At 37.2% G+C, this 12,675-nt stretch overlaps 1 protein-coding gene across 9 annotated transcripts in view; it reads left to right on the top strand.

Moving 5' to 3' along the window:
• CTNNA3 (catenin alpha 3) overlaps positions 1 to 12,675 on the top strand; it is a 1,832,183-nt gene that overhangs the window by 989,968 nt on the left and 829,540 nt on the right. For all 9 annotated transcript variants that reach the window (XM_009214841.4, XM_009214844.4, XM_009214842.4 and 6 more), the window contains one exon: positions 4,081 to 4,233. In XM_009214841.4, coding sequence (XP_009213105.3) covers positions 4,081 to 4,233 — 153 coding nt within the window. The remainder of the gene's footprint in view (positions 1 to 4,080; positions 4,234 to 12,675) is intronic.

Raw genomic sequence — 12,675 nt, 5'->3', positions numbered from 1 at the left:
CTCCTTAAGATTTTTCCTTCATTTCAACTTTGGTGAATCTGTGTCTTGAGTTGCTCTTCTCCTCGAGGAGTATCTTTGTGGCGTTCTCTGTATTTCCTGGATTTGAATGTTGGCCTGCCCTACTAGGGTTGGGGTTCTCCTGATGATATCCTGAAGAGTGTTTTCCAACTTCTAGTTCCATTTTCCCCTCACTTTCAGGCACCCCAATCAGATGTAGATTTGGTCTTTTTACATAACCATACTTCTTGCAGGCTTTGTCATTTCTTTCTTTCTTTTTCTTTTTGTTTCTCTCTTCTCAGCTTCATTTCATTCATTTGATCCTCAATCACCGATACCTTTCTCTTCCAGTTGATCGAGTCGGTTACTGAAGCTTGTGCATTTGTCAATGATTTCTCGCGGTCATGGTTTTCATCTCTTTCATTTCTGTTTAGGACCTTCTTGCATTAATTACTCTAGCCATCAATTCTTCCACTTTTTTTTTCAAGATTTTAGTTTCTTTGCGCTGGGTACGTAATTCCTCCTTATCTCTGAGAAATTTGATGGACTGAAGCCTTCTTCTCTCTGGCCCTGTCAAAGTCATTATTCTCAGTCCAGCTTTGATCCGTTGCTGGCGATGCAGCCGGGCGCCTCCTTTGGCCGAGATGAGCTCTTATTTTTGAATTTCCAGCTTTTCTGCCCTGCTTTTTCCCCATCTTGTGGTTTTATCTGCCTCTGGTCTTTGATGATGGTGTGATAAAATGCATTGGGGTTTTGGGTGTAGGTGTCCTTCCTGTTTGATAGTTTTCCTTGTAACAGCCAGACCTCAGCTGTAGGTCTGTTGGAGATTGCCGGAGGTCCACTCCAGACCCTGTTTCCCTGGGTATCAGCAGCAGAGGCTGCAGAAGATAGAATATTTCTGAACAAAGAGTGTACCTGTCTGATTCTTGCTTGGAAGCTTCCTCTCAGGGGTGTACCCCACCTTGTGAGTGTGGGGGTGTCAGACTGCCCTAGTGGGGATGTCTCCCAGTTAGCTACTCAGGGTCAGGGACCCGCTTGAGCAGGAGTCTGTCCCTTCTCAGATCTCAACCTCCGTGTTGGGAGATCCACTGCTCCTCTCTCAAAGCTGTCAGACAGAGTCGTTTGTGTCTGCAGAGGTTTCACAAGCTTTTGTTGTTGTTGTTGTTAAGCTTGTTGTGTAGCTGTGCGCGCTGTCCCCAGAGGTGGGAGTCTGGTGAGACAGGTGTAGCTTCTTGAGCTGCTGTGAGCTCCACCCAGCTGGAGCCTCCCAGCAGCTTTGTTTACCTACTTCTTAAGCCTCAGCAATGGCGCCTCCCCCAGCCTCGCTAAGCTGCCTTGCCGCCAGATCACAGGACTGCTGTACTGGGGCAATGGTGGGAGGCCTGTGGGCGTGGGATCCCTCCCGCCAGGTGTGGGATATGATCTCCTGGTGTGCCTGTTTGCTTAAAAGTGCAATATTGGGGTGGAGTTACCCGATTTTCAGGTGTTGTGTGTCTCAGTTCCTGGCTAGAAAAAGGGATTCCCTTCCCCTTGCGCTTCCCAGGAGGCAATACCACTTGCTCAGCGCTCTCGCTGGTCGGGCTGCAAAGCAGCTGACCAGCACCTCACCGTCCGGGCATTCCCCAGTGAGATGAACCCGGCACCTCAGTTGAAAATGCAGAAATCACCAGTCTTCTGTGTCGCCAGAGTTGGAGACTGGAGCTGTTCCTATCTGAGTTTTTCTTTATTGTAATGTTTAATGTATTATTGTAATATTCACTCTTCTACTAGATTATAAGGGATCATGAATTTCCATCTTAACATTTCCTTCAATACCTTTCTCTTGGTAGAAAGATGAGAAAATGGTTTCCAGAAATATTTTCTGTATTGAATGAAATCATTTACACAGAAGAGAAGATTTAACCAGTCCATGATGTGAATATTATGGTTATGTTTGGTAGGATAACTACATTTGAAGAGCATTAACACAGAGATATATCTGAAAGTTTGTCTTTTAGTTGTTGGTAATTTGTCTCTTTGTTTCTTGGCTGCTTTCTCAGTCTCTTTTTAGGCCCTACTCTTTAATCTGCATGACTCCTGTAAATGGTAGTGTTTCCTAAGAGGTCCTTCATGGGTCTCCTCACTCTATATGGTCTCATCCGCACTCTCTGCTTGAGTTAGTTCCCATATGCTGGCCCTTCATGGCATATCTCTAGTGTAGATTTCATCTGAGCTTTCCTTCTACATGTCTCAATCAGAATGAAAGAAGAAAAGAATAATCTACATGTCCCAATTATCAATGAAAGAAAGAATAAAGGGGAGGACAATCATTAAAAAATGCCCCCACTCTGAGAAATTAGAAGGAATCTCTACTTTTCTTTTCAGTGTCTGAAACTTACACAACCTGTAGTTCCCAGCTCAAATAAATTAGTGACCTTATGCCTGACTTCGCTGGTGTACTTCCTATAGAGAGCAAACACATTATTCATTCAGTTAAAGTCTTCCCTTTGCCTTGTAACCCCTTAGCACTCTATACTTTGTCCTAATAAGTGCTCAGTAAATATTAATTAGTTGCCACTAGTAATTTGCCTTTCTGCATACTAAGCAGAATCCTTCCTTGGGGATCTTCCTGAAGCCTTTCTTAAATTGTTGATAGTCAGAAAATTTTTACAATGCTTCTGAGCAAGCTCACCATTTTGGGCGGAGGTATTTTTCTTCCAGAAACCTACAATTATTACGAATTTATTATTCTATGATCATGATAGAAGACAGTACTTTCTATGTAGCTTTATCATTCAGCTCCCCAAAAATGTATTACCATTCATTCCCAAGTAATCTAAAACTAGACTAAGTATCTATTGGCTTAAAAAAAACTCTAAAATATAATTTTCACAGAAAAATTACATTTTTCTGTCTGATAGCTATTTATTTTTTTGTTTTATTGTACAGAGGTTATTAAACTAAATGAAGGGGTTGACTCAAAAACCTTTGGGCCCATTCATAGTTGTTGACATTGTTCGTGAAACATTTCAGGATATTATGATTTTTTTTGGTGCGGGGCGGGGGATGGAGTCTCACTCTGTCGCCCAGGCTAGAACGCAGTGGTGTGATCTCAGCTCACTGCAACCCCTTCCTCCTGGGTTCAAGCGATTTTCCTGACTCAGCCACCCGAGTAGCTGGGAGTACAGGTGCCTGCCACTATGCCCAGCCAATTTTTTTTATTTTTAGTATAGACGGGGTTTCACCATGTTGGCCAAGCTGTTCTTGAACTCCTGACCTTGTGATTCTCCTGCCTTGGCCTCCCAAAGTCTGAGGTTACAGTCATGAGCCACTGTGCCCCGCCTGATATTATGATCTTTAAAGACTTGATATTATATAAATACAATGAATTAATTTTTCAATGCAGTTTTAAATCTCAGAAAATATCTACTGACTAGAGTAATTGCCTAATTGTCATTAATAAGCTTACATGTAATCTAATTTAATTGTAGCAGAATGTTATAGTTGTTTCATAATTTAAGGTGTGAGGACAAGAACAGTTAATGCAAATGGGGAAAATTGGACATCAAACTCATTTATTATTCTTCCTGCTCTATTAACCTGTTATCAACTGGCATAATCGGTGATCTAACTTGGCTTAATTACCATGAAGTATACAATTTAGCTAATCAAAATTTATCATCAGCTCCTCCAACAAGGTAGAAAACATTCTATAACTTGTAATTATGAAAATACAAGATGTACAATGTTATTTATACACATGCGTACATATTCTAATAGCATAATTTCTTTGAGCAACAAAGAAAGTATTGCCATTTTTAATCTGACTTCCAGGTTAAATAACTTAAGAAAAATTACTTTTGAGAGGAAAGGAACTATTGCTAGACGATTTTTATTTTTTATTTTTGGCTGGATATTTTGTTTTTTAGTTTCTTAAGGGACATTTTTTATATCCTTAAATATTGTGATTTTAGGAATTGGGCAAAAATGAATAAAATGAGTTGTGCAACTACTAAGATTGTAAGAAAAGGAAACAGTGAACTATTTCCTGGGAAAAAAAAAAAAAAAAAAAAACAACCACCTGAATTTTTCATTTCTTCTCAGCTCCGCAAGGCTATTATAGATCATGTGTCAGACTCTTTCTTGGATACGACAGTCCCACTTTTGGTCCTCATTGAAGCTGCTAAGAATGGCCGGGAGAAGGAAATAAAAGAATATGCTGCGATATTTCATGAACACACCAGCAGGCTTGTAGAGGTAAGCATGCTAGAACTGTAACTCACTAAAGTCTGGGAGAATGAGGCTCCCATTCTCCATTTATGGTTGAATTGTACCCAAATAAAAACTTTTGACACCATGTTACAAATACAGCGGAGTCTGGTCAAGGTGATATGAAGGTGTATATGTCCAATTGTATAGATCACTCCACATTGGCTTGTCTTATTTTTTAATGCATATTTTATCAGAGCTTCACAAAGGAACTAGCTAAATGCAGATACTTGGATTTATCCTTACAAATATTTTCTTCCCATTCTGACTTAAAAGTATCAAGTACTCTATCTCATATTATTTTATTATTTCTCTGCCATCTTTTTGTAGCTGCATTATTCTATCAGCCTTTCAAGTCATATTTAACTATGTAGCATGACTACAGAACAAGAATATAGGATATACAGGGTAGAGAGATCCAGGAATAAGTAAGTAGGGGTAGTGAATTGGCTCATGTCCCCATAGGGGCAAAAGAAGACAGTAAAACTATTATTCCCTCTGCTTGGTAACTGGAGACATGGGAACGCACCATGATTTTTTGTAGCAGGATAGCATATTGCTGAAGGAGCTGTGAAGTGCTGATAGCTTCCCAGGAGAGAGATAATAGAACTTATTGTATTATGGATATCAATAACAGAAGTATACTTTAAGAGACAGCCTGAATAGAGGAATTTCTAATACAAATAAGATGACAGCATTCACAAGGCCACAAACCAGTGGCAAGAAGTGGGAAATGTTATTTACTAGATCGCTAGAGCTGAGATGATATTCAGTATGGCTCATACTCATGAGCATGGCTGCACCAGTCGTTTATGGCTGGTGTCTACTCTGGTTGTCAGTGGCCATGCCATATGGGTTATTAAATGTTTTGACCGCCACACCTTCCTATACCAGTCATGAATTCTGTGGCAAAATATGTTTTCATGGCCCAAATGCTTGTAAAGCTTCTGACTAATAATCAGGATGTGAATTGGAATCACACCAATCAATATAACATCTACTGAAAAAGAGAACTTTCCTAACATCTTTAATGTGGATCCATGGGGAGGAGGTTTCCAGTGCCACTAGCATTTGCACTATAAACTCTCTTTCCGGATCTCAATCTCCAGAACTAGAAAATGAAAGTAATGGATGAATACATGATTACTGCAATTTTTGTAGCCCAAAACTGTTCTACCTCCAACTTTGAAATCTCCTTTGAATTTCCCAAGAACTCTGTTAGATACGGTAAGTGTTACCATTTCAATTGGCCTTAGATGTAAATAAAGATACAAAACCCAAACCAAGCTAATTAGAGTTGGAGCTAATTTCCAGGTTATTAAACTAAATGAGGGGTTGGCTCAAAAACCTTTGGGCCCATTCATAGTCATTGACATTGTTAATGAAACATTTCAGGATAATTTTTAATTAATTGAATTATTTATTATTTATCCGCTTTTATTTATTCCTTCATCTACACATTCCAGAAAGATTTATTAACTGTACACAGAAAAGAATGCTAAAAGTAAGGGGGGAAAGCAATGGGAACAGGTTGTAAAAAACATAACTAAGCATAGTCCCTGACAGTCATAAAAGTGTTATCTAAAAATGTATTCTCTAAGCTGAAGACAACTGAATTATGAAAACAACTTCTTTTTATGAAATCCTCTGAAAGCAAAACTTGGTTTATGCTGACACAATTGAATTCCTCTTCCTATTTCTCAATTTAGTTTTTTGATGAAGAAAGGTGCCCTGGTCAAACAATTTTAGGAAAAAAAGGACTATCTATAGCTCCTCTTGGAAAATTTACATTCTTGAAAAATCCTGAAGCAAAGAGACCTCTTTAATTTAATTTACACAAATTAAATCTACTTATCTCTCTTTCTTTCATGGTACATTACTAAGACACTACCTTCGAGGAACACTTGGGAGTGCTACCTTATACCAAATGATGGCTTACTGTTAGGTAGACACAGCTCTAAGAATTAATTTTAAAGTTTAAGAATTTTGGAAATTCTGCATTCCATGTGAGTTTTAAAAGAATACACTATTTTGGAATTATGAACTATTGGGAGACTGAAACTGGATCTCATTTAACTCAACATGTTACCTTAACACATTATAATGAGATAATGAGATTATACGAGGTTTGGGATGATATATGAGTTCTGGTTTTCACTCTGGTAATGCTTAGAAGCTTTGGTCTAAGTCACTTTCATTTCCAATGAGCTTTTACTATATAACAAACCATCCTGAAATTTAATGGCTTAAACCAACTATTTGTTATCTCTCACTAATCTATGGGTTAACTAGGAAGAGCTGGGCAAATTTTGCTTAAGGTTTCTCATGTGATTGCTGTCAGATACTGGCAGGGAATGGAGCCTGCCAAAGGTTGGCCTGGTCCGGACATGCTAAATGGCATATTCACATGACTGAAAGTGCATGTTAACTGTCAGCTGGGGGCTTAGCTGTGGTTGTCGACTGGTGCATCAATCATTGGCTTCTTCATGTAGCTTCAGCTTTTCACAGTATGGTGGTTGGGTTCTTAGATGAGAAGTCCCAAATGCAAGCAAGAAATAGGAAGTTGAAGTTGTCATTTGTATTCTATTGGTCAAACCAATTACAGAGCCTGCCCAGACACAGGAAAAGGGGGCAGTGAGATTGCATTTCTCAATAGAAGGAATAGCAAAGTATTTGTGGCCACTACTCTTCTCAGGGTTTCATTTGCTTTATCTATAAAATGAAAGTTAGACAGAATAATATCTAAGGTCACTCCAAGTTTCTTAAATTCTATGATGTGACAAATTTTTTTTTCAACTAAGAGACTTACAGACTTATAGTTTCCTATAACAAGAGAAAATGAAAATGATTTTTAGGCATACTGCTTGCACACTAGGTTGTTTCTCTCTCTCTCTCTCTCTCTCTCGCTCTGTGTGTGTGTGTGTGTGTGTGTGTGTGTCTATCTCATGAAGAAGAAAAAACAGTACTGCATTTATCTCCCAGAAAAGTCTTTTTTTGAAAGGATATTCCTAACCAAAGCAACAGAGAAAATCATCATTAATTCATTAATTTACTACAAACATTGAGACAGAAGTGTCTATGATAGACTCCTGGAAAATAGGAGAGCCTAAATATATCAGTTTCGGAGGACAATGTGAGTTCTCCTTGTATAGACTGTTTAACAATCCCCCACTTCCTTGCTCCCTGCCACCCCACCCCAAAGACATGCACATACACTCATCTTATTCCCTAGTTGGGCAATTTGACGTAGCAGGACAGAAAGTCTTATATTCTAACTGACTTGGAGAAAAAAGCTGTTATCAACATGTCTGGGTTTTGATACCTCAGCCATGTTTGTCAGAGAAATCTAAAATCAATGAACGTGTTGAAATAAGACTTAAATGAGAAAAAAAGCCCATTTTTAAAGATCTCTATCAAATCTTTGAAGAAAACCTCCACACTGTTAAAGGAACTCTTTAAATAATGGTTAACGTGAAACTTTGACAAAAAGATCGTAAAAAGTAGGACTAAACACAAAGCAGAAAATGAAATATTGAAAAATTATGTGGGTAATAATCTGAAAAACAAAAAGATCTGGGGAATTTGGAAAAAAAACAACAGAAATGAGGAGGACAGTGGCCGATGAATTTGGTCTGAACATGCCTGTTCTCTGGTGGTGACACATCTGAGGTGTCCCGCTATACTAATAATACAGGAGGAGACCTCAGATGCGTCACCACATCTATTATTGTAGTTTAGTATAAAATGATCATGGGTAATGATGGTTATAAAACCCTGGGTAGTGCCAGTAACTAGAGAATCTAGAACTTTGTGGCTAATTTTGTCTTGGTTATGCTGAACTGAGTACCTATTATGCAAACTTTTCCTACTTTGAGCATCCAAGTTACTCTGTGTTCTTGGATCCACAGAACCACAGTAGGGAAGGATAAGAAGTAGTCAGGAGTATTTTAAAAGTCATCTTCACATAGTGATTAGCAATGAATGACAAAGGTGTTCAATTAATGACATATGTGTTCATATGCTCCCCAGTACTTTGATCTCACCTTGTTGGTGACTTAGAGCACCATTATCTCTACTGGTTTCCTCCAATAAAATCTATTGAATAGGAAGATAAAAATATGAAATTTAGTTTACAGATAAAAATATTCATTAGTTCTAGAGAGGATTATTGCTTTGAGGCTTCTCTGATAGCAAAGTCTATACAGCTCATGCCCAATAAATCCATATTGAATGAAGGAAAACATTTATAGTACCAATTAATTTTAACTTCTTTTTCTTTCTAAAATATTGACTTTGTGGATTCTAGTAACTGAACTTGAAATATATGTCTGAGCTCAGTTACTAAGCAGAGAAGTTCCCTAGTCTACTGCATATAAGTACTTAAAATTAATTCTTCACAGTAATTTTAGTAAATGCCATTACCATTAATTATCAAAAGCAGACACTATAGACTCTATTCCAGAGTTCCCTCATAAAAAGTTTCTGACAATTCAACAACATCTTTCAAGCCATTTGCTATCTCAGAGATGTAGTTTCTAAACCTAATGTGATAACATAACTATTATTCGGAGGAATGCCATTACATTTAATAAATTCATTATTTATTATTATAAAGGCTATTATGATTAAATGGCTATCATTTAATATTTCTCTAAAATCAATTTTGAAAATTTCACTCTCGTTTTTGAATTCTATTTGTTTTCTACAAGTCAGTTCATGCTGAACACTACAATCACTACCAACAAAAACAGTGACATCTCCAGAGACCCTATGGATTTTATCATGTTAGTTATCATTAAATATGATGGTATTAATGATCTAGGCCTGAAATTTCTCTATAAATTGAAGAATTTTCCCTATTTGGAAAGCCAGGTTTGTTGGTGCTTCGACTTACTCATCAAAAATTCATCTATCTTTATGCACCTTATTTTAGTAAGTTTCATGGGAGCCTTTCATCAGAAAGGAAAAAGTGGGTGGACATTTAATTATAATACTTCCCTACCACCTACAAAGATGATTGTCCCCACTCGCAAAATGGTGAGCCAGATTTAGCAAAGCCCCAGTGCCAAGACAGAAGGTTTTAGAGGGGACTCTTGCTGTTTGCAAGAAGTGCTGATTGCTATGAGCTCTACTAATTTCTTTGCTTTTTGACAGAATGCTGCTCAAGTTTCACACATTGCTTTAATTGGTCATCTGTTATCAAATAAGGATATGTTTGATTATAAATAAATACAGCTTTTACAGTCCCCTTCCATTCTTCCTTCTTCTTTCCCTCAAAAAGATGTAAAAGAAAAAGAACAAACCCATACTTAACACTTGTACACAAACCAACAACTGTTCTAAGTGAGCATCTTGGCAACTCTCCTGTTTTGGTAGGGAAGGGATGCTATAGTCAGGAATGCTTTTACTTATGTAGAACAGAGCACACCGGTGTGACTGCCCACTCCCTGGCTTATAAACTGCTCAGCATCTTATTCCTTTTACTGTTAGAAAGATGTGGCTGAACATGACCCTTAAAAGCCTAACCTGAATGTACAGTGAGTTCCTTTCTATGTTGCAGTGATTTCTGTATGCATTTTCCACTGACAGTGTTTGGAATAGAAGAAAAGGGTAATGATTCATTTATAGAAAAGTAAGAGCCTTCCCACAGTCAAGTATAGATATTTTTAAATGGAATATTAGTGTCTTAGAATTCAGAGAAAAGAGAAAACTACATGGAATTATAGTAGTTTGGGAATTTGGCAAGAAGTAAACAATAAGTTGAACCTTAAAAACTAGGCAGTCATTGGATTATGTTTTAAAAGAACTCCAAGTAGAGATAACAGCATGAATAAAGGCACAATGCTCATTCCTGTGTTCCAGGAATACTGTAAAAAGGAAATCTAGATAGCTAAGTTGGCAGGAGCATGAGATGGGATAGATGCAGTTGAATAGCCTTAAATATTTGATTATCAGGCTGCACAGGTTAGACTTCATCTTGTATAGCTGTCAGTAATATATTTGGAGAACTGTGGTAGCTTCTCATCAGGAAAGGGACTAAAGGGAAGTCATATTTTAGTAGAGCCTGTGTACGGACTGTTTTGCATCTGAATACAAAAATTTCTAACCTCTAACAATGGATTCTAATCTCACAAACATAGATTGCATTTAAAATAAACTGCATTTAAAACCTAACTTATTATCATACATAAAAGAGAGAGAATAGAACTACTTTTAATAATGAACTTGAAACAGAAAAGCAAGTGCCCCAGGACTTAACAGCACTAGGTTAAGGCTGGCCAATAAGAATTGAAAGAAATTACATGTATAGTTTTAAATTTTCTAGGATTCACACTAAAAAGAGTAAAAAACTAAACAGGTAAACTGATTTTAATATGTTTCATTTAATTCAATATACCCCAAACACTGTAATTTCAATATAAATCAAATCAATATAAAAGCCATTAATGAGATATTTTATATTTCTTTTTATGCTAAGACTTAAAATCTGGGATGTATATTTTATATTTAAAGCCCATCTTAATCTACCCTGGCCACATTTTAAGTGCTCAGTAGCCACATGGCTGGTGGCCAGATATCAGACAGTGCAGTTCTAGGTAGATAATGAGCAAGTTGAGAGCAGAAGTGTCTTTATTCATTTATTTAATACATATGTCTTTAAAGCCTATTGTGACCATATACTGTGCTGGACCCTGGACATACTGTCTAGAACCTTTGTTTTTGTTTCCTAGTCTGACATTTAGTAAGTGCAGTGTTCAATAAATATTGAATGAATTATTGAATAAATGAACATCTATTAACCCCATAGAAAATCTTGAAATGTGCGTAACAACATGATTTATTGAGTAACGTATGAAATATGGAGACAGACTTGGGTTTGAATCCTGGCGAGGTGTTTTAGGAAAAACATTTAATAGCTCTTATTTCTGCGTTGTAAAAGAGATGCTCCACTGCAACATGAAGAAAGTAGGATCCTATGAATACCAACGCATTAAAGTACCAAATGCCACACAATGTGGACATCATCGTTCAGGAAACATTTGTTTCCCCTTTCCTCTCTAATTTTTTTTTTTCCAAAAATCTTGCCTGAAAAGAGATCACCTGAATCTTCAGATACCTCTGACAAATTTTCCTTTTGAAAATTTCACTTAAGGTAATTTTCAAATGTATATAGTTGTTGGACCCTTGTATCCAACTTTCAATTTTAGATAGAATTGTTTTTCAGCAACATTAACAGGTCAAAAGTTGTCATATGCAAAATCCTCTGCTAAAATTATGTACCCAAGGTTCTTTTGTTGTCGTTTGTTTATTTGAGACGAGTCTCACCCTCTGTTGCCCAGGCTGGAGTGCGGTGATGTGATCTCAGCTCACAGCAACCTCTGCCTCCTAGATTCAAGAGATTCTCCTGCCTCAGCCTCCCAAATAGCTGGGATTACAGGTGCCTGCCACCGCGCACGGCTAATTTTTGTATTTTTAGTAGAGACGGAGTTTCACCATGTTGACCAGGCTGGCCTCAAACTCTTGACTTAAGGTGATCTGCCTGCCTCAACTTCCCAAAGTGTTGGGATTACAGGCGTGAGCCACTGTGCCCAGCCCAAAGTTTTGATATACAATTAATTGGTGTGTGAAACTTCTCTGAACTTGAAAACTTCCCCAGATTGATCTCCAACATGGTATTTGGTCAAGAGGTAACAAGCAAACATGCTAATTGACAACTAGCTGAAGAATAATCCCAGTCTTGAAACCAAACTTTGTTTTAATCATCAGCCTGATAATGCACTTTGGGGATGATCTGTTCTTTTTAATCAATTCACTATTTCACTCAATTAAACACAAGCATAATGAGTCCCTACAATGTGCTCTTTAGGGCTTATATATACAGAACCCTACTGTTTAAAGCCTCGTTCCATTTTTGTCTTTTGTGTTTTAAAATGAGTAAGTTCTACTCCCATGCTGAAGTGCTTTTAATAAGTCACTGAATTTTGGAATTATAAATGGAGGATGTGAGATTAAAATAATTTTCTCCATTCCTGATATTCAAGTTTCTAAAAACCAGCGGAGAGAGTTATTTTATTTGTTTCATACATGTATGTAATTTGATGGTGAATGGAAGAGGCTAGTTAACTAGACATATTGCAGGAGTGGTTATTTTATGGCTTTTATAGGATGAAAATAACTTTTAAAATAATAAAAAGTAAAGGGAAGAAAGTAAAGGAAAATAAATAAAATATTTAGTAATCTGTGCCAAAATCATGCAAAGGACGTTACACTCATTACCTCATTATATCAATGCTCACAATGATGGAGATAAATACTATTATTACCATTTTGCTGATAAGGAAACCCTAGCTGAGAGAAATTAAGTAACTCACTTAAGATCACACAGCTAATATATGGAAGAGTAGATATCAGCTCAGTTCTATCAATGCC

Source organism: Papio anubis, chromosome 11 (genome assembly GCF_008728515.1).
Source record: "Papio anubis isolate 15944 chromosome 11, Panubis1.0, whole genome shotgun sequence".
NCBI classification, from domain to species: Eukaryota; Metazoa; Chordata; class Mammalia; order Primates; family Cercopithecidae; genus Papio; species Papio anubis.
Note: the sequence above shows the minus strand (reverse complement) of the source record. Positions and strands in the feature narration are given on the sequence as shown.